Below are 26,665 nucleotides of genomic sequence, written 5' to 3'. Positions count from 1 at the left end.
TAGAATTTTGAAAATCTGCATTTCAATCAAAGTGTTGAGAATTTTTAAACTATAAATGTTTGAAATTTTCAGTGAAACTTGGACTATTTACCTTGAAGACCATTTGAATATGACAATAGAGGACTTTTAAGCAGCATTTCTAACAGATTTGCTCCAAATATATATATAAATACATTCCATTTTATATAATTTATGAAAAAGCAAATTGTGAATTTAAAAAGTGATTCTCATTTTTCTCTTGTGGTCATTTATTATTTAAATTTGTTTTTAATAACGTGGATAAAATACTTAAAATAGTTAAATGTGATTCATCTATGTAGAATTAGTTGTATGCTTACTTGTACTCATTTGAGTTTAAAAATGTGTATGTATATTTTATCAGGATATCAAGAAATAAAATACTTAATGAATTGTGCGAGTCTAGTTTTCGTCAAAGTCCATTAATGGATTTCGTCTCGTACTCGTGTCCCCAAAACCCATGGGGGGAGGCATTTCTAAGTCTTGATAGTCGTCATTTTCATTGTCGGAGTAATTCCTTGGAGCATCAGATTCACTTTCGTCGTGATGAATATCGTCATTGTCAAGGTCTTCATGCCCAGACGAGCCATAGCTTTGCGGGTTGTAACGAGAGTTTTGATTGTCGTGAGGAGTGTCGCCGTAAAGGTCGTCATCCTCGTCTTCGTAGGGATTTCCGGTTTCTTTGTAATCCTTAAAGTCCTGGTCGTCTTCGACACCTAAATTAAATAGTCATTCATGCTAAATACTTGTTTACATTGGTAGATAATTGATTAGGGTGCAATTAGAAAGTAACCACTGCAAGAAATAACGGAAAGAAAGTGGTTTCTTCCAGCTAAACATTTTGACCTGCAAGAAATGCGAGGCGCAAGAAACGACGCCGCCGCCGCTATACTTCATTTCATAGCGCGTGGCTAGATGGAGCATATTTCTTGCACTTTCTCCCAGTTTCTTGCACCTTGCATTTCTTGCATTGCTTATTTTGTAGTGGAAGAAATGTAATAAATTTGCAAGAAACGAAACACTGTAGGTTATTGTATATGTCCAAATTAAATATTCCGTACCTATTAAGACAGACCCTCCGCTGCCGATACTAAATATATATACAACCAGGAGAAATTAGTTAGCAACGAACTATGTACAAATTGTCAGACGAGCTCTCACCTTTCTGCATCGAAGGCAGGAATTCTCTTCTCATTATCGCCCGGATTTGTCGTCCACATTGGATTAGAGCCTTGAATTGCAAATTCATTCGTGTTCGGGAGGTCCAACACGGCTCCGGAACGATTTAATCCGGAAGTTTGTGACCCGAACGTGGTCGCCGTTAGAGCCCGCACTCTTCGAGTCAGACTGTATCGTGGTAAAAATGATGATTAGTAAGTATGCGAATATGCGAATTTTTATATGCGAATATATATTTTTGTTTACAAAAACTCTGCCAAATTTGGTTTAATATGCGAGTGGAAATAATTTATAAATTAATTTCGTTCACCTTCTATTGTTGAAGTAGCACGATGTTGAAAGAACAATGAGAACGACGCCCAGCAACCCGACGCCACCGATGAGAATGTAAATGGTGAGTTGATTCCCGTCGTCGCTGCTGGTTTGAGGTTGACCGATTCCGTCAGGAGCTAGTGTGATGCCAACATTGGCCAATTCTGCGAGGAGCCTGGTATACGCTTCTGGATTGAATTGGAGCCTAAAATATTATGTATTTAATGAATTTATGTAAGTATGTACTGGGATTAAAGGTTATTTGGTGATTTTTTTTACTGTTCGATGAAGCTTCCTGTTATCTGAAAAGGGTTTATAAAAATGCAAATTGTAAATGTATATTCTTTTATAGTTTAATGTAGGACTGGATGATTGATCGTCAAAATGAGCAGATTATTAATGATTTCTCAGCTGTGGGAATTTATTTTAAAATTCTGGAAAAGTAGGGCAGGTCGTTGCGAATTTTTAGAAATCTACTCTCCAGATTTTGACACTTTTTGAAGAAGGAGGTCTCCAGTTGAGGAACCCTCCAAAAAATTGGAACTCGTCGAAACTAGACTAAAAAACTCATGGTCATTCTCACTGACTACAAATTTGTCGTTCAGAATTTTAAAATAAATTCCCAGAGGCGAGAAATGTGTAAATTTTGACGATTTTGCTACGTTAACAGTTGAAATTGAATGTTTTACGTACAGGTTCATTTGTCGTGAGGTCGATGAAATGCGTGTATGCGACGGAAGTATTGTACGCATCGACCCTTTCATCCACTCTGTCCACATTGCAGCGATATCGAAATGCGGCGGACAGGGCTTCAGCCAGCTAAATAAAATCAAACGTGATTCCAATTAAGAAAAAAAAATATGCAATTAAATCAAGCCTGCGAGCGATCCCCTTTTCAGAAAGCTTGGGAATTTTTTAGAAATTCATAACTGAAAATTGGACGGCCGTTGTTGTTCCTAAAAAATTTCCTGAAAAATTTGTAGCGATTCGACCGGTCAGATATTCCGCAAATATCCAATTTCAATTTTGAAAATTTTGAATTTTTTCGAAAAAAAATCCCAGGCACGCACTACAAATTGGGATTTCTTCCGGAACAGGGCATCGTTTAGGCTTGAATTGTATGCAAATTTTTAGTAGTACAAGCTTACCCGAGCAGACTTATCCTGAACTTCCTCCCGGCGATTCAAAAAGGTAAAAGTGACCACGTTGCTTTCCTTAATCATGTACAATTTACACTCAACCGTAGAGCTAAGCAGACCTGTGTAAATATTGTTATTAATTAGCTGAATATTTAATGGTAGATTTAAAATTTGCATATTTAAGTAAGTAGATAATGACTCGCCTAAATCAGTGGCCGTAATGGTGAATGTGAAATGCCCCTTCATCGTGGGCTGTGGGGTGAAGGTCAACTGTAAACTGACGGACGTGTTGGTATTGTTCGTCAGTACGAAGGGGGGCATGCCCACATTCGATAAAGATTCATCAGAGGCGACAAAGCTAAATTGGGAAGAACATATCGTCGTTGAAGCTGCCAAAGGAGCTAAATCCATTTTGTGTTAAATGCCAAAGGAGCCTTCTCAATGTTAAGTTAGATAGATTAGGCTCCTTTGGAATTTAACACAAAATGGATTTAGCTCCTTTGGCAGCTTCAACGACGATATTTAATTTCAGACATTTGCAGAACTAGGCATTTCGTTTTGGACGTCCAAAACCATTTTGGACACTGTCCAATCCAAAGTGTCCAAAATAGTGAAAAAAATTGGACATCCAAACTGTCCAAAATTGGCAAAATGTTACAAATTATTCTTTAACAGCGACTTTTTTTTCTTACAAATCTCCCATTAATTTTGAGCATTTTTTGTATGTAAGACCACGAAATGTGGGGACAATTTTATTTTACCATGTTTTTTTATGAGAATTTAAGAAATTTTTTAAACCATGCCTTATTTCGGATCAAAATGCTCAGAGATTATATTTACATCTGTGCATATCTAGATTTGTAAAAAAAACTTGTAACATTTTGCCCCATTTTCTAGTTTGTACGCTTTTAGACATTTCGGACGTTTAAAAAGTCGGTGTCTGGAACGGGTTAAAACCGCTTTTTTTAACATGTTTCCTTTTTTTACCAGTGGTTAAAACCACAGCGAAACACTGGCGATAATTCTTTCATCATGTATTTACTCACGTTTCAGAAAGTGTAAACGTAACAAAGTCAAAGTCATCGAGGTCAATCACGGAAATTCCGGCGATTGATTCTTCTTGATAATTTTTTGCGGAGAATCCCCCGGAAATAATGCCACCCTCGGACGCCTGTGGAAATTGGGGATGAGTATCGAACAGATTCCCGACTTCGATGATGATCAAGAGGTACGCGTTGCTGTCGGGGATTTGACCGGGGTCAATCTCAGCGGTTGGAGGGGTCGGATTATTGCTACAGTACAGCACTACTCGATGCTCTTTGATAAATTCTCTGTCGAGGGGCTGGGTGGTGACGATGTAAGTGACGTTTTTTCCATCTTCGGTTCGAATATCCAAGTGAAAATATTCCTTGCTTCCACCTGCGTAAAAAAGTACACATTTTAGATATTCTATTAAGTGGGGTCAGCAGCCGTTTATTGTGATCGTTTTGTCCGTCCGTTTGTCTGTCCGCCCCTCAGCAGAATATCTCCAGAACGCCTCAACATAATCAAACGCAGTTTTCGCCATCGTGCTTCTACTTTTTAGCTCTCAGCCGGGTTAGAAAATGGGATCAATCTTGGGCGCTAGTGGGTGTGGTCCAAAATTAAATTAACCCTTAACTTTCATATGGGGCTTCATTTTAAAGGAAAGGTGGTGACCGGGCTAGGTATCATATCCGGCCAATTACTTTTTCTCGGAATATTTTTGCGGCATCAGCAAGCATCAGTATTGATGTTCAAAAATATATGTCGATGAGCTCCGTGGCATTCTTCACCACGAAATCAACCCCGTCAATATTTTTGACCTCCGACCAACCAACAATCGTGAGGACGAGGTCAGAGGTCAAAAATACATGATTTTCAGATGTGGTGTCATTTTACGTTTTATTTTTTGTATGACGCCAGTTTTTTATGTCTGTTTGAGCCGGTTTATTTTGTCAAATTTTTGGATAAGCGTGCAAAAATATGATGGTCTTACCCACGATGAAGTAATAAATGGTGCCCAGGTCTATGCCCGGGATATCGGTCGAGTCTGGATCAAAAGCTGACACGATCTCGTGTTCAGCCCCGATGGCATTTTCAATCAGAGTGATCTCCACGGGAGTGGTGTCGTTAAAATATGGCGGTCTGTTCTGCTCGGGACGAAGGAAAAATGTCATCCTAGATTCCGACCACCTGGGAATTACGCCACGGTCTTGGGCTCTGATGTAGAGCTAAAATACAGGAAAAATCCGATAAGGTCCGCTTTTTAGGTATGTTTCCAAATATGTAAGGGGATATTCATAAATTACGGTACGGCTTAGGGGGGTGGATTTAAAGATGGAGTTTGTCCGAGTCAGGCCGATAATGATATATATCGTCATATTTGTCAATCTGACCATCCAATTTGTCACAATTTCAATGTGATCGATATTTACGGAAAAGTTGGATATTTATGACTAATGCCCGTCAAATTATAATGTGACGGACAAATTGGTCATTTGTGACAAATATGATATAACAAATTGACAATTTGAACTTTTCATATTTATCATGAATTTTGATATCTGACAAATTGGACATTTCTGACATGTCAATTTGTCAGTGACATATCACGACGCCACATCCTTAGCTGGGGTTAAAGTTTTTTTACAGCTCCATTTACGCCATATGTTAAAGGGGGGGGGGAACATAGTAAAAGGGATAGAGGATCTAAAAAAAGGCATTTTTACGTCACATAATTTATGAACGTTCCCTTAACCATACATTATGACGTGATTTGGTGTCATCAAGAGGCTCCCGTAATATAATTTGTCCTATTTCACTGACTGTAAAGTACTGAAATCCATCATCTGTGAAGAAAAGAAGTAATTTTAATAAGTGGGGTCAATATTCTGGATCAAATATGCAAAGTTGTGTACCTTCATCCTCCTCATTTTCGACCGTCATATACCAAACTCTTGAATTGTTAGATAAAGGATCATCTACATTAAAATTTTAAAATGCTGCATTTACAAAATTAACTACGGAAAAAAAACTTGACGTTTTCCGATGTCACCTTTATCTTCGGCATAGCAGCGGTTAACTGGGTTGCCGTCCCAGTCATTTACAGGTCCGGGGTCCAAGTTCTTATAATAAAGTTTAATATTAGTTGGACACAGCAGTGTTGCTTAATTACTTGAGTTTGTAATTAATAAATAATTACTTAATGGCATCCGACGACAGAAAGTAATTAATTACTCAATTATTAATTGCATCCGTCGGGTAATTAATTACAATTACAATTACTTCCGTCAAAAAGAATGAAAAATTAGTCTTCACGATCGTCTAATAACGATCTCGAACGAAAATCAAGATTGTATCTAATATGCATTCTAATTTGGAGCAATCGAGTAATTAATTACTTTGTTACTCAATTGAAGCCAATTAATTAATTGCTAATTACAATTGCCACAAAAGTCAATTACTAATTACTTTCTCGATTTTTCTTGTAATTAATTACTACAACACTGACACACAGGAATAACTAGACGCCAATTAAAGGGACAGAAGCTTACCAAATTAATGATGATACTGGTTGTATTGGTTGGCAGTGGAAATATAAATTCTGCAAGCATGTACGCCATTTAATCATAAATGTTGTTAATTATTAGTTAATTAATTGAATACCTGGCGTGTTCAAATTCTCGTCCAGAATTTTAATGGTGTAATCTCTCGGTGTAATTCTGGGCGGATCGGCTTCATCTTCAGCCTAAAAGTAATTGTTTAAATAGTACATGTAATCCCATGTTTTAACGTAGGACTAATTGTCGATTACGTATCGACAAAATCCGCACATTCTAAATCATTTCTCAGCTCTAGGAATTTATTTTAAAATTCTGGTCGACAAATTTGTAGAGCAGGGAGTTGCCAATTTAAAAAAAAATATACACTCCAGATTTTGACACTTTTTAAAGGAAAAGACCTCAAGTTTAAGAAGCCTTCAGAAAAATTGAAACTCGTCGAAACTGGCTTAAAAAAAACTCCTACTAATCAATTCACCGACTACAAATTAGTCGTTCAGAATTTTAAAATAAATTCCCAGAGTCGAAAAATGATTAAAAATGAGTCCGATTTGGATTGTTGAACGTACTTCAAAACTGACAACGTAAACGCCCCATTCACCCGTGAGATTTCTTGTCGCTATAATTGGCAAGATCTTTTCGCCTCGACCTGTCCCGACTTCCAGGGTTCCAACTCGAAATGGAAAGCTTTCTTCGGGCATTGGCTTGTCGTCTTTGGTGATTCCAGTAATCCGCACACTGAACTGGCCATTCACCAAGGAGGGATCATCTCGATCACTGGATTATCAGAGAAAAAAACATGGTTGTATGTACGTATTTATATGCAAATTATCTATGTGCATACAGTAATTATGTACCGAATAGTGATGGTTTCATTCAACGGTTTGTCGACTTCAGGCCACGTTTCGTACGGTTCGGACAGAGGATCATCTGCAGTCAAGAATTCTGGTGCGTTCGTATTCGCATCTACAAAGTTCACAAGGACATAGTTATAATAAATTCTTGTTGATGTGTTTCGGGTGCTGGTAAGGAGAATTAGAGGCAAGAAAGTGTTTATTTTGCAGGTATTTTGCCTTGCACGAAATACAAGGGGCGAGAAACTATGTCCCGCCGGTCACGCTTCATACCGCGCGTGGCTAGATGGCGCGCATTTTCTTGCAGATTTTTGCACCTTGCATTTCTTGTAGTTTTTTACACCTCGCATTTCTTGCGTTGCTTCCTCCCTCGCATTTCTTGCAGTTTTTTGCATTTCTTGCATGGCTTGCTTTGCCAAACACAGCAAGAAAAAAAAGATATTGATTCATAGGTTTCATTTTGATTCGTAGTTATCACCTTGAATAGTAACAATGGTCGTGGTTGTGTTAGGATTGGAAGGGGCTGCACGAAATGATAAAAAAATTGAGACAGTTATAATCTTTAAGGTGTAAATGTGTAATAAACTAACGGAATCCAGGCCGGTAGTTATCTGTGGCTGTTATCGTCACGGTGTATTCCGGCTGCTCCCACCATTCGAAGGGTCCCACGACCGTTAAAGCGCCGGATGTTGGATTAATAGCAAATTTCGTATTGTCCACAGTTTCGTCAAGAATGTAGGTGATTTTTCCGAATTTGTCTGTAAATTAAATTTACTGGGGTGTAAAAATGCACCAATTTATTATTGGTTAATACCTTCTTTATCCGCATCGGTTGCCGTATAGGTTGCCACCAAGTGTCCAGCTTGGGCCAGTTCGGGGACATTTACTCGAGGATGAGTGACGGTCCAAATGGGGAAATTGTCATTTATGTCGTTGACAGTGATAATAATCTGTTGGGAAGTTTCCATTTTTATCAGATTTCTACTTATAATGGAGGTCTCCCAGCGGATGCTCTCCGATTTTGGGCCAACTAGTGTCAATCGATCACAAATTTAATTTGTATGAAATTTGCAAAAGACACGATCTCCCAATTGGCACGTTTGGCAGAGATATTTGCATCTGAAGAGGAGAAACGAACCGTAAATATTACACTTTCTAAATAGAAAGTGTAATATTTGGCAACTTTTAGTCGTGTTTGCTCCTCATCGGATGCAAATATCTCTGCAAACGTACCCATTTGGAGATCGTGCCTTCCGAAAATTTCGTTCTATTTAAGTTTCTTCTAGATTGACGCTAGTTTGGCCAAAGGTACGGTAGGAGACCCCCATTGTTATTTTTAGAATACAAAAATCATTTTTTGTGGATCTTACGGTAACGGAAGCCGAGTTGGTGCATTGCTCATCGTCACATACGGTGACACGGTATTTTAACTCGTCTGTTGTCCTACCTTGATAAAATTTGGTTTCTTCCCTGTCAATCAGGACACCCTGGGTCCGATGTAGTGTTGCCTTTTGTGGGCTGGTAGGAAGTGGAGGAAGCAACGTGACCAATCCCAAATACTCGTCACAATCCTGGACACACCCGACTGGCCTGAGTGTAACAATTTTGAAATATGTAACACTAGCGTATAAGCCCGTCTCACGCCGGGCGAAGGGCTTATCTGATTTTCGTGCAAATTAAGTGGTATTGTTCATAATTCCACCGAATTATTTTTGTATTTTATATATATTATTAGGCAACGGAAGTGAAACTATCCCCACTTTCACTTCCGTCACGGAAAATTACTTTCACTTCCGTTGCAGACAAACATTTCCAGCTTATAATATAGAAGAGAAGATAATTCCTTCGGCGTATTTGTATGTAAAAATGCAAATCTTACTCGATGCTGAATGAAAATTTGGAATTCAAGTCTCTATCGTGCACGCGAAAGGCATAAATTTCCCTTTGAGCATCAGTCGATGTGTCGCCTTCATCCGGAAATGGTTCCGTTTCTTCAATTTGCGTCAAAATTTCTCGAGCGTCGTTAATATCTTCAAATTCGGCTGGAAAAATTTAAGCAGTTAAATCTGCACGTTGGTAAAATTGAATGCTTAATTAATTACGTAATTGATCGTTAATATCAACAATCCGGATATTAAGGGTTGATGTAACTTCATTCCCTGGGATCCACTCGGCCTCCGTGGTGTTCATGTCTGTCACCGCGATTACAAGTTCGACTCGATCCACGCCCATGTCGGTGAGCTCACGGTCAATTTTCTCCTGACCGTAGACAAGTCGGGCTTTAACGTTGGTGGGATCGTCCTTGATAATTGGGCCGATAGCAAACCATCTGCAGATTTGGGGAAGAAAGTTTAGCTTATCAGTTAACCGAGTCAGTGTTTCGGGGTGAAAGTAGATAACCACGTGCAAGAAATAAAGAGAAGAAAGTGGGAAATATTTTGACCTGCGAGAAATGCAAGGCGCTAGAAACTACGGCGTGTGGCTAGAGTGCGAATATTTCTTGCACTTTCTCCCAGTTTCTGGCACCTCGCATTTCTCCCGTTTCTTGCTTTCCGGTACAAGGAATGTCGCAAATCCGTAAGAAATAAAATACTGGATGCACTTTCTCCCAGTTTCTTGCACTTGCATTTCTTGTATTTCTTGGTTTGCAGTGCAGCAACCTCGGAGAAACAAACGCTGGGTGAAAGTGGTCACTGCTGACCACGTGTTTCGGGTGAAAGTAACCGCTTGCAAGAAATAACGGGGAGAAAGTGGATTCTTGCAGGGAAATATTTTGACCTACAAGAAATTCAAGGCGCACGAAACGACGCCCCGCCGCCATGAATACTTGATACTGCGAGTGATTAGATGGCGCACTTTTCTTGCACTTTCTCCCAGTTTCTTGCACCTCGCATTTCTCCCGTTTCTTGCAAGTATATGATTATTATTTTAGAAATATGTGCGTACTTTTTAATGGTCTCGGAAGGATCTTCATCTTGAAAAAATATTTGTTCATATCGGTCAGATGAGTAAGACCTGAACAGCTTCGTGTCTTCCCACTTAATAGAAATGTCCAGATTTGGTTCCAAGTCTCTTGATGAGGCAATAATATCCGACAAATTTGCTATTGGAGCCCCCGGAGTAGGTTGTAATCCTTCTTCGACAAATATTTGAAATTGTGGCTGTTAAAGAGTAATGAATCATTTAGTAACTTACAATGGAGGTCTTCCAGCGGATGCTCTCCGATTTTAAGCAAACTAATGTCAATTGATCGCAAATTTAATTAGTATGAAATTTGCAAACGACAAGATCTCCCAATGGGCACGTTTGGCAGAGATATTTGCATCCGAAGAGGAGAAAACGCGCCTTAAAGTTGACAAATTTTATACTTTCTAAATTTAATGCGCGTTTTCTCCTCTTCGGATGCAAATATCTCTGCCAAACGTGTCCACGTGGGAGATCGTGTATAAGGCAAATTTCGTACCAATTAAATGTGCTATCGATTGACACTAGTTTGCCCAAAATCGGAGGGCATACGCTGGGAGACCTCTATGGTCAGTCATCTTATCATACGTACGATAACCTGGTAAAGGAAGAAAGCGGAAAAAATACCAAGCGAAGTTCAAAGTTTAAATCGTTGTGGTCCAGAATGACGAATGTGGCGGTGACTCTTGACGTCCGAGCACTTTCGGTATCTGTTGCTTCAATGGTGAAAGATTCACGTTCGTACATTTCACGATCAAAATTTCGTACTCCTCCCGCCAAATTGATCGCCATCGTGCCTAAAGTTGGATTCACGGCGACCGGTGGCATTCGAGAATACCAAGAGTACCTGATTTCTGATTGGCAAATTTGTTATAAAATTATTAATTGTGCATGATTACAAATAAACAGTGGCCGCGGAAGCGTGGGGACAAAGGGACAATATCCCCACGGTTATTGGATGTCCCCATCGTCTGCCCATCTTATATAAACCCCACCCTCCTCTATCCTACAATGTTAATGTCCCCACGGCTTCCGCGGCCACTTAAGAGATATTCCATAGTAATGAGATACAGTGGCGGCGGAGGTGCGTGGACAGAGGGAGAATGTCCCCACGGTTATTCGATGTCCGCATCATCTGGCCATCTTATATAAACCCCTCGTATCCTACAATGTTAGCGCCCCCTAGATGTCCCCATACCTTCCGCGGCCACTGCGATTAAATGCAGCGACTCGAACCAACCTTTAAATGCTGGAGTTATGTCAGCGTCCTCTGCAACAACTCGTAACGGAGTCGACGTCGAACCCCAGTTTTTACAAATTAAAGACGTTGGATCGCTTCCAGGTGCGGTCAAAACGTTGAGCGCCGTGCCATCTGGGGTCTCCTCGCAAACGTGGAATACATACTCTCCGCCGACCTCGAGATTAGTGAAGATGGGGCTGAAATGGAAGGAATGATGTAGATATTGGGAGAAGGTGAAGGTGAAAGCAGGCGACTTTCACTTACTCGTTGTCATTCACATCCGTCACTCTCAGATTTATTGTGGCCGTGGCGATGTGGGCTGGGTTTTGTCGGCCTGTGAAGATAACCTGTAGAAAGGGACAAGTTTTAATCATTACTGTGTACGTACAATGCGATGGTGACAAGTGTAACACTGGGATTTTGTTGAAATTTTGGAATTATGATGTTCAAGTTAATTCTAGCCCCACGTTTCTCGAGGAAGTTCGCGCGATGGTCAGAAGTTATCAAAAATTTTCAGGGTCAAAGTTGAAAAGTGGTTGATTTTTACCAGACAAACTCAAGTTTGCTTCCTGCGCCTGATAAAAATCGCACATTTTTCAACTTTCACCAACAATATTTTGATAAATTTTGACCATTGCACAAACTGCCTGAAGAAACATTGATTGTATTGATTTGAACTCCATAATTCCAAAATTTCAACAAAATCCGAGTGTTTCACTTCACACCATCGCATTGTTTGATATTTTTATTATGTAGCATTTTATAGTAATGGAAATACATCGAATGTGTGCTGCCTCGGAACGGGAGCATCGTCGACAAGGTGCCACCAAAAGGCTCCAGTTTCATAGTCCAACTGTTCCGAACTTTGTACAGCAATGGAACATTCCGTGATGCTGGAGCCAGAAACGGGCTGACTTCTGAATCCTGCTCGAATCCGGGGATCCGTGTTGGGACCAAGGGCGATATCGTATTGCGAAAAAGAGAAAGTCTAAAAGTAAAGAAATTCTATGTTCCACCGTGAAGGCACATGTATATGATCCCAAAAAATCAGAGGTCATACATACGCCGCAGATAAATTTTAGTTTATATCTCACAATGCGATGGTGTGAAGTGTAACCCTCGGATTTGGTTGAAATTTCGAAATTAAGTGGTCCATGTCAATACAAGCAACCTTTCTTGGGGCAGTTTGTGCGATAGTCAGAATTTGGAAAAATATTTTAGGTCAAAGTTGAAAAACTGGCGATTTTTCCCAGGCGAAAGAAGCAAACTCAACTTCCATTCTCTTTCCGTGCTAAAAATCGCACATTTTTCAACTTTGACCTCAAATATTTTGACAAATTCTGACCATCGCACAAACTGCTGCAAGAAACGTTGGTTGTATTGGCATGGACCACTTAATTTCAAAACTATTTCAACCAAATCCTAGGGTTACACTTCACACCATCGCATTGTTAGAGTATTTAATAACAATAGTTATTATTATTAAATATACTTCTAAGGTTTATATTCCTTCAAAATTTAGGACGCCGAAAATTTGTCGGTGTGGAGTGGACCTGTGGTCGAAATAAAATTTAAGCTTACCGAGTCAAGGTCTCGAACAATGAATGGTAAATTAAGCTCCAATTCTCCCGTGTGTGTTTCCGGAATGTCTACGGTATACGACTGTGATCCGGAACATGCCGTTGTTGCGTCTGGATTCGGGACAATACACACTTCGGGTGGGTTATCCTAGAAAGATAAGGGCTAATTAATAATGTAAAAGACAGTGTTTCGTTTCTGACGACACTTTTTACACTTCGAAGAAAGCCACGCAAGAAATGCGAGGTGCAAGAAACTGAGAGAAAGTGCAAGAAACTGAGAGAAAATGCAAGAAACTGGGAGAAAGTGTAAGAAACTGGGAGAAAGTGCAAGAAACTGAGAGAAAGTAACTGGGAGAAAGTGCAAGAAACTGGTAGAAAGTGCAAGAAACTGGGAGAAAGTGCAAGAAACTGGGAGAAAATGCAGGAAATATGCGCTATCCAGCCACGCACCGTAAGAAGTACATACTACGCCGGGGCGTAGTTTCTTCCATTGCTTGCAGGTCAAAATATTTCCCTGCAAGAAACCACTTTCTTCCCGTTATTTCTCCCAATTGGTTACTTTCATCCGAAACACTGACAAACGATGAATTCAAAATAACGTACGGAGCTCAACTTACATTTAAATCTTTGATGGTGATCGTAATAGTGGCGGATCTTTCTAACGGGATGAAACCCTCCTCCTCCTCCGGTGGAATTTCTCTGGCCGTGACGACCACATCGAACATGAGTGTGGTCTCGTAGTGCAAAAGCATTTCCGCGTCGATCGTATTGGCCACAAGGATTTGTCCGTCAGAATTAATTGCGAATAGTTTCGGGGTGTTCGGATCGGCATGAGCTGATGGAAAAGATACATATTTCATTCGGTTCAGACTCATGCATGTCATTCATGGATTTAAAAATATGTGAGGATTAAACACTATTTTTCCATACTTTCCGTAAGAATGTACTCGATTGGCCAGTTTTTCCCAAGATCTCCATCCCGTGCTGTTACAAGTGCGACGTCTTGGTTCTAATAATGTCAGAAACAAAAATTAACTGATCTTAATACATTTGTTCATAGGACTAGATAACTCATTAACAAAATCGCTAAAATTCTGCACGTTTTTAACCATTTCTCGGCTCCGGGAATATATTTAAAGGACAAATTTGTAGTGCAGGTCGTTCATGCCGATTTTTAAGAAATATACACTCCAGATTTTGACACTTTTCGAAGGAACAGATCTCAAGGTTAAGAACCCTTCAGATTGAAACTGGCTTAAAAACTCGTCGCCATTCAATCAATCAACTCATTGCCGGGTACAAATTCGTCGTCCAGAATTTTAAAATAAATTTCCAGAGAGGGTAAATACTTAAAAATGTGTTGATTTTGGCAATGCGGCATCTGGTCCTAGGTTAAATAGGATAGCGTAATATTTAATGTACCAAGGGTGTATTTTCATCCACGGTAAAACTTGTTGGTAGCTGAGTAAATTCGGGTTGTTCATCGGGCAGGTCTTCAACTTGTATGGTAATTTGAACTGAATCGTTCCTTCTGCCGGAGTCCTAAATGTTCGTTGGGATTAATTATTTCCAAGATTTTGAATACGTAAATTTGAAAATATTCTCCTTACAAAGACAAATAGCTCCAACCGGTGCATGGAGGCGGACCGATAATCTAACGATTTAATGATAAATAATTCCCCGGAAGTGGGATCCATGCGAAAAATTGGTTCATTTCCACCTCCAATTCGGTGCTAAATTTTTTTAATTGGAACCATTCTAAATTATTTTATATACATGGATTATTAATTAATAGTTTAAGTAAATACTTACGACGAATTCGAAGGTTAATCTGTTTTCGTCGATCTTATCCCTGTCCGACGCTTCAACTTTGGTTATCGGAGTTAGTGGTGGAGGCTGCAGAAACAAATAAATACTTGGTTGGTAGTATGCACTCTTAAATTTGCATGTACGCCAGAGGTCAACGCTACCGGACGCCGGTACCATTTTAAGCACCACCTATAAATCTGACTCCCTATTCCGTCAACATTGAGACGCCACGCCACGACACGCCATGGGATCCCACGCTACCCCACGCCACGGCACGTCTGGTAACGCCAATCCACGCCACATTACGCCATGCCACACTACTTTACGCCATGCCACCCCACGCCACACCGACATCGAAAAATCGCCAATATTGTCGCCGCCACCGTAAAATTGGTCGGCATTGACCCCTGATTAATACACGCTTGTTAGTTATTTTGCAAAGACTCACCTCATGTTCGTTGTAAGGATTGTTCAACTCTCCGTCGGGATTGTTAGTTATCAAAGGGTCGTTGTCGTTCACATCGCCGACCTCGATGATGACCCCCCTTTGAGTTGCCCCGTGCCGAAGACCGATTAAGTAAGAGGGATACTCTTCATAGTCGAGGGGACCATCTTGTATCAAATGCCACTCTGAGCCTACCAATTCCACCCTAAAGTCCGTCGAGGGTGGATTAATACTTGTTATTGTTAATTCCTCCGGACCTAAATATGGTAATTAGGTGGACATTTGAGGAGCTATTAAAATAAGAAATGTTTATTTTGACTAACCGTCAACGAGGACTTGAGCAAGAATTATTGGAGCATTTTCCACTTCGGGGATATTCTCCACAACGGAAATGAGCCCGTTGCCACCACCCGTTCCAGGATTTGTGATAACGACGCTAAGGAAAAATGAAAACGGTTTATAAAATTAGCGGATTTTTAGCGGATTTATCAGTAGTTTGTACATACCCGTCTATTGGCTGGATTTCTTGGAGGAATATGGTCGGAAAACCACCTTGAGATTGAGTAATAATAAATGTGTGACGAATTTAGCATTTGATAAGTATGTAGAATTGTGTAAAGGAGGGCAAAATGCATTATTTTAAGCTCTATTCTTGCCAGGGTTCGGAATTCCGGGGGGGTGTTACACCCACAAAAATACGAAAATCTACGCCGAGAAGACAGCAGTGGTACGAAAATACAGGTTTTGTCAAGAAATTAACGCTGGTAAAATACTGTAAATATTTTTTTTAATCGTGAAAACAATGTATTTTGACGGCGATAGAAAATTAATTTGTTCAGAAAACCTGCAATTTCGTAAGATTGCTATATTCCACATGTAGATTTTCGTCTTTCAGTGGGTGTAACAGCCCTGGAAATGCAAACCTTGGGAAGAACGGAACTCAAAATACTGTATTTTGCCCACCCCTGAGAATAATGCGGATTTTGTGTAACGTTACCTTGAGCAATACCAACCACGGATAAGAGGCAAAGTGCCCCCGCAAGGGTAAGATGCCTTACGACGAAGGCCATCTTTTTGTACCAATTTTAATCAAACGGTTTCCAATGTCGAAACGACAATGACTGTTAACTGGATACCTTTTGGAATATGTAATATGGGTATATGGACTGACTCATTTGTCAAATTGTCGCATATACGTATGCATATTATCGATACGATTTTGTTATCTCGGAATTCTTGATCGACGCGAAAAGTCGATTATTTTCAATTGATGAGATAACCGATTATCTTTTTGGGAACGATACAGTCTAACGCATTGTCGTGCGTCAAATATTAAATGCACAGAGGTTATCTTGCCTCATAGTCATTAATGACTGATGATGATAAATGTCTTATTTTAGCATGGGTCCCGATCTCCCGATACGATATTAATCAGATACCAGGTAAATAAATTATTAATTACGTAAGAATTAGGATGACATCAATTAATAATTTATTATTTTGGGCAGAAAATCACCAGAAATTGCAGCTCACTCCTTACAAATAGCATAGAAGAAGTGTTTTAAAGTTGAGTTGACAATAAGAGATAGATATTTTAATAAAATTACTTTAAGTAGATGGGCACGATAAAATTTGTTAACATATTTTTTATCCTTATGCATGTACAAATCATAAGCACAAAAAAATTACGTATTTTTTCACAGTTTACTCTCCTTGAATTTTATATAGCTTTCCTTAACATAACACATTTACATATTTTTATTTTTATTTTATCAACGATTTTATGATAGCATTTTGTTTTACACCAATGAAATTTACATATTTACCGAACAACATGTCAATAAATACATAAGTACATAGATATTTGTTGATGCTAATTACGAATAAGCGGATTATTTTTAGGTACATACGTCATTCAATCAGGTTTTAAAATTTTGGAGAAGAAGATCCTGCCTCCTTTAAATAAGTCAAAATTGACGTAAATGTGAATTTTCATTTGTGTCAACTCATTTATGTACATCAATTAATTATTCTAAACATTTATCACACTGGAATCAGGTCCTTTAGTTAAACCAACCAGGTCAAAGTTGCGTAAAGTTATATATTTCGTAGTAGTACAGCCATTTGCAAGTATTTAATTTACAAGCTACTACAAAAAGATGACACATTTATAATGAAGAAAAAAGAATATGTAACAAAAATATAAAATGGCATGCATACGTCAGTTAAATCATCAGAGATCAGAAAACATGACTTAAGGTGGATTTAGATTTTAAATCTCATTCTACCCCGATTCAATGTCTTTAAATTTCTAAAATGACACCAATTTCGTGAGTTTTGAGATAAATGCTACTTTTCATACTTTAATGCAAAGTTTTGGTACGGGAAACTATCGATTAAAAAAAATATCGAAATGTTTTTTTGAAATTGTGAAAAAATGGTAAATGAATTGGCAAATTAATAATTTCATAGTACCAAAAATTAACTAGAAAAAGTTGAATTTATCTCAAAACTCATGAAATTGACGCATTTTAGAAATTAGCATTTAAAAGTATTTACCGGGGGTATCATGAGATTAAAAATCCATGCCACCTCATATCCTCATCCAATGCAACCTTAAACCTGAACATTTTTTGGAGATTCAATATTCAAATTTAATTCTGCCATGTAGCCAGCCAATTCTTCGCTGGTGTACTCCACCTCGTCCATATCTTGAAGACTGCTGTTACTAATTGTGTTCGTATTGTTGGATTTGGCCGAGTCCATGGACGTGTAGCTCGTCGCACGGCACGTGTTTTTTGGAATGCTGGCCCCCATAACGTTCCCACTGGACCCGGTCCGCTCTCTGGGGTGGTGGAGGACTGATTTGTGGTGACCACCCTTCATGGACGCGTCGAGAATCGTGACGGCGTACGAGGAAGGGATCGAGGGGTCACTGGGAAGTCGGAATGGGGTCACGTTTCGACTTGGACTCGTGTAATCGGACCCTGAAAGGGTGAGAGAGGTGCAATTGTCCCTAGATTTGCCCTTCTTCCGACGAAGAAAGGTCCTCAAACTTGGCTTGGGTTTTGTCGACTTGGAGTCCAAGCGGAGATGGAGGGGAGACATTTTTGATGAGTGGTTAAGTTTCCTGTGGGTGAGATTTAATTTAGTGTTCTTATTTATGTAGGAAGTTGGATACATAATGATCAGAGGGCGGATATTTGTTTATATATTTTCAAGTTTTTCATTTGATCACGAATGATGATCAACTTTGTGGGTTTGTTCCCTAACTCGCATAGAGAACTAAGATTTCAAAATATTTTACATATTGTTATAAATTTCTAGGTTTTCAGGCATATAAATATTTCCGATATTATTTGAAAAAATATATGAATGTTTTACTTTTTTCAGAAATACGTATATTGTGATGTGAAACGACATTTTTTTTGCTCAAAAAAGTTGGATTTCATAAAATTCAGAGTATTATCTTCAAAAATACAAATTTTTTGAAAATTCTTATTTTCATGGCGTTGTTCGTGCATATTTCGTAAATACTCTGGCGTTTTTTCCGTAATGAAATATTATATTAAATGCATATTTCAGCAATTTTTCGTAAATGCGAGTACATATCCGCCCTCTGATAATTATTAAGAACAATATCCATAAGCAAGTTTATCTTAAACATGTAACGACCACATACCCGTTACTCTTTGTAGAAACTTTCATCTCCGTCATAGGAATTTCATCGTCCTGATTCTCCTTTTCTGGGGGACTAGAATTCAACGGGGTTGTCACCGTCGCGATATCATTATCACTGCCGCCGCAGTGATCGTTGTTCAACCCATTTCCGTTATTCCGGAATAATGATGCGTGATTCTTGTGTCTGGCCTTTCCCAAAAAGCCAAAAGTGACCCCACGCCCATTCCCATTCAGATTCGCACACCCTCCACAAACCGGACAATGCACCCGGGTCACGACCGACTTGGACGAGGACAATATAGTCGTCGCCGTTTTCGGGGTGGTCATCAACATCTTATCGCCGACTGGACAAGAGCACGGATAAGTCGTCGTGTTATCGATGTCGACCATCATTCCGTTCGAGTTTCCGTTAGAATTTGGATGTGCAACGGAACAAGATGCCCTCCTGCTTCGTCCCTGATGTTCCAGAACGTTCATGTCCAGCGGAAATTTTTCAATGTTGTTGCTTTCGTCCACTTTGACTCCTCTGGTGATTGCCGGGTTTTTGTTGAGGTGCATGGCGCGTTGGCTGGTGTAATGCGTCATTCTTAGTGATCTGTTATGCGAGTACGACATGGCTGAGTAGGTTCGGGTATGATGTCCGTGACGAGAAGGGGACGGTCGTCCGCAAAAATGACCCATCGTGTCCTGAATTTAAAGGAGGGGTTGGATTAGTTTTGGGGTGAATTTTCCTTTTACGGAGTAAAAATCTAGGTCGCGCTGTGATGCGTATTAAAGGACACTAAAATTATAAATTTTATCGAATCGTTTAAGCTATTATAACGCCTCTCACTTAAATATGGTGATAACGCCAATTAATTTACATATAATTGGTCTAATTTTTTAACCATTCCAACTTTTCCAAAATTCTATTAACAAATGGCACTCAGGAATTGTGCAAACATCGAATGACTAGTATGCCGAAGGACAAAATCATGGCATCTTTCTTCAGTTTGTTCCATGCTTGTAATCAGTTCTGTTAAGGAAAGGCTGGACATATTTAATATAAAGGTTGAGTTTTCATATGGAATTGGGGAAATTTCGAAAGGAGGACAACGATAAAGGACAATAAACATGTAAGGAAGCAGTGGCCGCGGAAGCTGTGGGGGCAGCTGGGGACATTGTAGGATAGGAGAGGGAGGGGTTCACGTAGAATGGGCAGACGTTATGGCAGGGAGGGGTAACATGGACAAATCCTGCGGACATTGAATAACCGTGGGGACATTGTCCTCACGCTTCCGCGGCCACTGTAAGGAAGTCTATGAAAGATGGGGGATTGGAAGGATTTATTTTCAATGTTTGTGTAATGCCTTATGTGTATGTACATCGATATTCACTCTGTTCCGTTCTTGACAAGTGCGTCACACTTTAATATGGTTTCGTAGAAGGGGAAAAACACCCACTAAATAAAATCTCAAATAGGTTATGTATGATACTTTGCGACCTGTGGCCGCGGAAGCGTGCGGACAGAGGGGCAATGTCCCCACGGTCATTCGATGTCTCCATCATCTCCCCATCTTATATAAACCCAGCCCTCCCTCGTCGTACAATGTTAATGTCACCACGGCTTCCGCGGCCACTGTTTGCATTTGCGACGGGGTACTAACCTTAAACGCTTGTCGGAATTTATTACTCATAATGTGATCTAGAAATGAAACGAAAATGTTGCGTACTTATTTCACAATAAATTTATTAATTCCGTGTCACAAATCTTACACAGGATCGGATTGACGCACGTGCTGAGATAGTAGAGAATTCCGGAAACGTGGGTAAGCCCTTGGTAAACCAGCATGAAGAAGTCGGAAGGAACTTTTTGGGATGAACCGTAAAGAGCCATCTAAAATATGCCAAAGCATTCTTTAGTAGACAAAATATTGCACAGAAAAATGAGACAGATTTAAGTTTTAGTTTTTGTACCAGTCTTTGCGCATGAAATGGGAACCATCCGATAAAAAATGCAACGACGACGGCGACTGAAATGGCAAAATTTTAAAACATTCAATTATTTTGGACGACTTGAGGAGATCATCATTTCAGTTACATCACAAGTATTTTGTGGAATTAGGTAGCTTCCCGACATGTTTAGAAATAGTTTATAATTAACACGAGTAGAAATCAGTGTGTCGAACTCTGTAATAATTGACAAAAGCTAGATGCATATTGTATGCTGCATAATTTTTGTACGCAATTCTGTCAAAAATTTCTACAAGTTCTACTCTGCAGAACTGTATATGCATAATTTTGCATACTTTTTTGCACAAATCGCTCTGCCTGCATACAGTTTTTCTAGAGAAAACTGTGACAAATTTCTCTACAAAATCGGACCAAATTTCTGCTCTGCAGTTTTTACTCGAGAAGCGAGCATTTCATTTGCATTTTATCCAACCACATTATTTGCTATTTGCTAACCACTAATTCTTTAAACAGAGAAAATTCGAAAGATGTGAGAATTAAATTTTAGCACAGGTTTGCAAGTTGACTTGAAATAGAGGAATTATGCAAAGGTTTGACACTGCAAATTTGTTACAGAAAGGCCCTGAACGATGGAACATTGTGATTTTCGTGTAAGAACTTGATTTTCATTATATGTAAATGTGATTCCACTGCCATGTCCAGTACAACTACGTAGTGGGCACACGAAAAGTGGGGACATAATTTAAAAATAGTTACACTAAAGCTCTCTTTGTAAAAACATTTTCTAACCGGTATTAAGCAGTAGTCTTTCCGAGGGAAAGGCTTGATTTTCACCATATGCTAAATGCAAATCATTCACCGTGTACAACTACAACCAGAGGGGGGGGGCAAGAAAAGCGTGGGGTGGGGGCAGAATGTAAAAATAGTTGAAGTCCAGTAAAACTCTTTGTAAAAACATCTTCTAAACCGTATTAGCATTCTTGCCGAGGTAAGAAGCACCAGCGGCTTTAAACTAGAATTATCATGTTATTTATCTTGTTGTTGTGTAAAATCTTTAAAAATCCAACCTATCCTCTGGTTGTTCAGATTTAAAGAATATTTTACATTTTTACATATGTACAGAAATAAACAATTCAAGCGTCTACTTGCATACGTAATAAATAGGTATGCTTTCCTTGTGAAAATGATGCTACGTAATCGCATCACATTACACATCAAACATCAAAGTGATTTAATACATGTTACAATTCAAAGATGTTTTCTTGATAAAAACCTACAGTGCAGACTCCATATAGCCCGAGTCAGGGACAGAGTCCTTGACTCGATAAGTCCGAGTGTCCGCTTCTTGTCCGAATTGAAATACATACTAAAGCTGCATATAGTCCAGCCTCCATACAAAATTTCAGCTCGATATGAAGATTTCGAGAAATCAGTATGGGTCACCCCCAGGGTCACTCTGGTTGCATTTTGCAAACTTTTAACTTCATATTATTTCATACGAAGCCATTAAGTATCACCGTGCTGGATTTCAGCTTTTTCAGCCACTTTCTAAAAATCGGTATGGGTCACCCCATAGGGTCGCTCCAGATAAAAATTTTACAAATGTCATTTCATATTCTTCCATTAAGACCCACACGCAACCTGTGTACCAAATTTCAGCTCGATATGACGATTTTGAAAAATCGGTATGGGTCACCCTTCAGGGTCCCTCAAGATGAAAATTTTTCCAACTTGAAGTCATTTTTATCTATTAGGAGGCATTAGCAACCTCTGTACCAAATTTCAGCTTTCTACGACAATTCTGAAATTTTGGTGCATAATACCCCACCCACTCCGATGACCCCCACCGGTCAACCACTTCACCGATTTCGCCCATCTTCGAACTCGTTTCCTAACTTTGTCCTATACGGATATGGTAAAAATTTCAAGTCAATCGGTTCAGCCGTTTTGGCTCTATCGTGCCGGACAGACAGACAGACAGACGGACGGACGGACATGACGGTTCCATATGTTTTTCGAGTTCTATTGGACTGTAGAGCTTAATGGCAATAATCTAAATGTCGTCTGATTTTGTTGACGAGATGGAAACATGAACTCCACATTGCATTATATTACTTGAGTCTGGTTCATGTTTATTTTTACATGTGCCGTAGTCACTCATTAGCTAATGCGAGTATCATCTAACGATACGTAGCAAAATCTTGATCAGGTTGTCGGGATGCCATGGCATGACGTTGAGCTAAGTTTTCACGATTTGTTATGCGGAAGAAAGTTGTGCAACTTGTTAGGAATGCGGGGGAGACGATGGACTAAACTCTAATATTTCATCACTTAATGGGATGAGGTTTTCTCTTGTGGCGAATCTCCAAATCGAGGAAAGTCGTGGTGAAGACCCACAGATTTGGAGTATACTTACTGAAGCCCAGAGTTGAGTCGGGTTTCGGTTTTTTGATTATCCGTAGCTCCATCCGATTTTTTGGTAATCTGTATTATTTTTAAGATAGACATATACAATGAGAGCATGTTTTTGCGCTCTAAAGTTTGATGGCTTAAAATTTCCGTAATTTATTTTAAAAAGAATTCGCAATAATATTGGGTTAATAAACCTGCAGTTTTCGCCATACGAGCAAAAATGTGTGATTTTTTTTTTACAAATTTTGAGTTCTGTCTCTGTGTCAAACTTGTCCAAATTGTTTTAATATGACTGGAAATAATTTATAAATTTATTTTCGACTAAAATTTGGCCAGTGGCTCCAATTCTGACCCAAGTTTTCCAATTTGTTGAATTTGCGAAATATGTAATTGGATTTTCAACGATCGAAATATGATTTTAAGGTTAGCATTTTAAGTTCATTCATAAGTTCTAACAATAAAGCTGAGTCGTTAATTCAAATCCATTTTTGAATGAAATTTTGACCATAGTGAAATCAGGAACTTACGATGACACTATCCTATATTTACGTAACTTGTTTATCGTCGGTTGTCCATAACAGGGGAAGGAATATCGAACACAATTTTCGATTCACCTAACTACACCTGTGCAAATATGCTTCTACTAAACATATTTATTGAATTCTAATGATTTTCACAGCTTATTTACAGTGATAATACTAAATTTATAAGCCTAGAAATCTCACCAGGCAAAATATAATTTTATTCTTAGATCGATTTTGTTTATGCAAAGAGAAAATGGTGTTTTGTGTGGGTAAGTAAATAGGTAGTGATGAAATCTGCTTTAAATTTGAGAAATTGTTTAGCATAATTTTGTGTATGTAAATTTACACAATTAAATATCCTTTAAACATCTATGCATGTATTGCCTCCCTTTCGCTATACATACACATTAAGTTAAATAGACAGACGTTTTATTCAGCTTACTAAAGTAACCTCCAAACTCATCGATATAGTCGATTTTGGGTTACACAAAAGGGATTTACTCACGTTATACCAGCCCATGTATCTATATTATTCTACTATTTTTGTCAAATTATATTCGAGTCTTGTCACTTGATGCACAGGGATTAAAATCAGTACTAGTGCTGACGCGCATACAACGCAATTACAAAATACTTCAATTAATTCATCAATCAATCGCCACGATGAGCGCCATTGATACTATGAGCGCTATTAAACAAATTACTACTCGCCCTTCCCCTCTAGCCTGCAAAGTTAAACGCCACCTGAGATATTGCGACCCGTTCCTTAGCACCTTTCCAACCTGGGATGCAGATAAGAATAAATTCATCCTTCGCAATAAACAGTACCACAGAATCGTTCGACTATCATTAGTAATACAATTCCTTATCATCCTCCTCCAGCTGTACTGTACGAGAACAAAGGCCACCAACTTCCTCGAATCTGCCGAAGGGATTGGAATTACGTCCATTTTCTTTGGCGCCTGGCTGCTCAGGGCGGAATTCTATCCCGACCCGGATCAGATTCCTCTCCTCAATTACATATGTATGTTCGTCAAATCTTGTAAGGTATTCATTCTTAAAGATTAATTCATCCCGTTTTTTCTTAAGGTGCCAATTACGTAACTACAGAGGAAACAAAATTCATCTGGAAATGTGTCAACTTCTGTATGGACTTGGGAGAATTGGAATACTTTTTGGTTCCCGCGTTCGTAACCATTCTTGCGGTCCTCCTCCCGTGCAAACCACCCTTGTTAAGCGCGCTCTTTTGTCACAGAGGAATCTTGGAAGACTGGAACGTTGCAGAGCGACTTGTCGCTATTTTGATCGAGTTTTTGAACATAAGTATCCTCGCTGTGGGTGGTGGGTACCACGGACTGGTCGTCCTCGTTCCATCCATTTTATTCATACTGTCCGAATTGAAACTGGTGAACAATCCGTACGCGAGTATTTTAGAGTACAGACAGTTGCAGGTTCTTGAAAAAATTGTCAATGCTGTTATTCGCGACCGGACATTCGCCACGTATGGCTACTTCTTCCCGGTTATCCAGTTGTCCTCGTGTTTCATGATCAAACTTTGGCATGATTCAGCCGCAAATATTTTGAGAATAGGGGTGTTCGTAACTCCTTACTTGGCAGCGGTGGCGTTTAGTCTTATAACGTTTTCGGTGGGGGGAAATATTATCCGGGTGAGTGGAGATTGGATTGCGAGGTATAAAGGGAAAAGTAAATCGGCCCTGGATAAGAGAGTTGGTAGGTCTTTGGCACCCTTAAGGATTCAGTTTGGGAATAATTTTGTGGAAAGATTGACTCCACTAGTGCTTCAGGAGCTTTGTGTTCGACAGACAGCGTCGCTCCTACTTTTATCGCGGTGAATGATTAGTGTGAGAATACTGGAGTAGGAATTATTGATTCATTTTAGAACTGTGGCTAGAATTGTAAAAAGACCATCTTACACATTTGTAATACGATTTTAACTTAAAGGATTACAAGCGTACTAATCCTCCCAAAGACAATATTAATATCTTTGGTAGATGATAATAAATAAACACCTCAAACATGATTATAATATAAATAATTTTGTAATGTGTAATTAATTACCCATGACATAAAATGACAGTACTGCAAAGTAACGGTTATAAGGAAAATCAACATTTCGGTTCACAAAAAACTGTTTCCTGTAATTTTGTGAACCTTTTTTATTTTCGTCCTCTTTCCTCATTTAACGGCACGCCATACAACTATACCTGTAATCCAATGGTTGTTTGTCATTGATATTTGTCAACTATATAAATAAGCTTGTTAATTAAAAGACGGATCAGATATTTAGAAAAACGGATCGGATTGGATATTTTTGTTTCAATTCTAAAAACAAATAGGATCGGAAATGTCTATAAATTCGAAAAAGCGAATCGGATCGCGTCTCTGCAAACGCTGATCCGACTCAACTCTAGATGACGACGTGCTAACAAGCTTAATAACACGGAATTATAGCTCAGATGCATTTTGAGAATTAACTTGCATCTAATTATGTCCAAAACTTGTACAAAAGTTCCTTTTACGGCATAAGAGAAACGAGTATAAACGTGATGACGAGGAAGAAAGATGACCAATTATTCATTTTAATAAATTAGCCAGTAAATTACCTAGCATGCGGACTACATGACTTTGTGAATGTCGAGGATGTAGCCTTGGCTCATGGTTGAGCGGACTCTTTCGCGACCGGCGAAGTTTGAGACCGATGAGAATGTAGAGAACGCTGATAATCGTCATTGGAATAACGAAGAAGACGCAAATTGAGATCTGGAAAGGGGGATAATTTCATTATTCGGTTGCGATAACCATTGTGTCAATTTGAACTAATTTGAACCCACCTGGAAAGCGTAAGGAAATATTTCTCGCACTAAAGTACACCACGCTCCTTTGATAAGCACCACGTCTGGGTTGTAACGACTCATCTATAAATAGGAAAAAGAGTTGATTAGAGAGTGGGTAA

The 26,665-nt window shown here is 39.1% G+C and overlaps 3 protein-coding genes across 6 annotated transcripts in view; 1 reads left to right on the top strand and 2 right to left on the bottom strand.

Annotated features, from left to right (window-relative positions):
* Window positions 1-413, top strand: part of LOC110856352 (pyrokinin-1 receptor) — a 28,950-nt gene extending 28,537 nt beyond the window's left edge. For both annotated transcript variants that reach the window (XM_035856911.1, XM_035856910.1), the window contains exon 14: window positions 73-413. The gene's annotated coding sequence lies outside the window, so the exon portion shown is untranslated. The remainder of the gene's footprint in view (window positions 1-72) is intronic.
* Window positions 228-16,276, bottom strand: LOC110856121 (cadherin-23). Its single transcript, XM_022104563.2, has 38 exons — window positions 16,119-16,276; window positions 15,628-15,673; window positions 15,445-15,557; window positions 15,125-15,378; window positions 14,680-14,763; window positions 14,478-14,600; window positions 14,290-14,409; window positions 13,798-13,876; window positions 13,485-13,702; window positions 12,869-13,015; window positions 12,066-12,275; window positions 11,552-11,634; window positions 11,288-11,484; window positions 10,675-10,901; window positions 10,030-10,244; window positions 9,186-9,412; window positions 8,963-9,125; window positions 8,454-8,673; window positions 7,898-8,033; window positions 7,674-7,841; window positions 7,562-7,606; window positions 7,087-7,195; window positions 6,799-7,006; window positions 6,336-6,417; window positions 6,224-6,273; window positions 5,725-5,794; window positions 5,588-5,650; window positions 5,433-5,518; window positions 4,666-4,900; window positions 3,695-4,067; window positions 2,852-3,006; window positions 2,658-2,767; window positions 2,203-2,328; window positions 1,789-1,811; window positions 1,508-1,714; window positions 1,180-1,365; window positions 1,080-1,108; window positions 228-734 (listed from the first exon to the last, which is right to left on the bottom strand). The coding sequence occupies exons 1-38, from the start codon at window positions 16,189-16,191 to the stop codon at window positions 421-423; spliced, it is 5,574 nt and encodes a 1,857-aa protein (XP_021960255.1). The 5' UTR covers window positions 16,192-16,276; the 3' UTR covers window positions 228-420.
* A 314-nt stretch (window positions 16,277-16,590) lies between these two features.
* Window positions 16,591-26,665, bottom strand: part of LOC110856351 — a 46,725-nt gene continuing 36,650 nt past the window's right edge. For all 3 annotated transcript variants that reach the window (XM_035856973.1, XM_035856974.1, XM_035856975.1), the window contains 7 exons: window positions 26,544-26,627; window positions 26,316-26,472; window positions 20,759-20,814; window positions 20,558-20,678; window positions 20,449-20,486; window positions 18,804-19,489; window positions 16,591-18,251 (listed from right to left, as the gene is read on the bottom strand). In XM_035856973.1, the coding sequence (XP_035712866.1) occupies window positions 17,738-18,251; window positions 18,804-19,489; window positions 20,449-20,486; window positions 20,558-20,678; window positions 20,759-20,814; window positions 26,316-26,472; window positions 26,544-26,627 (1,656 nt within the window). In that variant the 3' untranslated portion in view covers window positions 16,591-17,737. The remainder of the gene's footprint in view (window positions 18,252-18,803; window positions 19,490-20,448; window positions 20,487-20,557; window positions 20,679-20,758; window positions 20,815-26,315; window positions 26,473-26,543; window positions 26,628-26,665) is intronic.

This window comes from Folsomia candida, unplaced genomic scaffold (assembly GCF_002217175.1).
Source record: "Folsomia candida strain VU population unplaced genomic scaffold, ASM221717v1 Fcan01_Sc015, whole genome shotgun sequence".
NCBI lineage: Eukaryota > Metazoa > Arthropoda > Collembola > Entomobryomorpha > Isotomidae > Folsomia > Folsomia candida.
Note: the sequence above shows the minus strand (reverse complement) of the source record. Positions and strands in the feature narration are given on the sequence as shown.

Bases quoted from the DNA above. Each gene is read 5' to 3' on its own strand.
- LOC110856121 (XM_022104563.2), bottom strand. From the start codon at position 16,191: ATGGCCTTCGTCGTAAGGCATCTTACCCTTGCGGGGGCACTTTGCCTC. The intron at 7,842-7,897 runs GTATTAACCAAT...TTTAATTTACAG, and splicing joins AACCGATGCGGATAAAGAAG to ACAAATTCGGAAAAATCACC. The intron at 6,418-6,798 runs GTACGTTCAACA...AATTACTTTTAG, and splicing joins TTTACGTTGTCAGTTTTGAA to GCTGAAGATGAAGCCGATCC.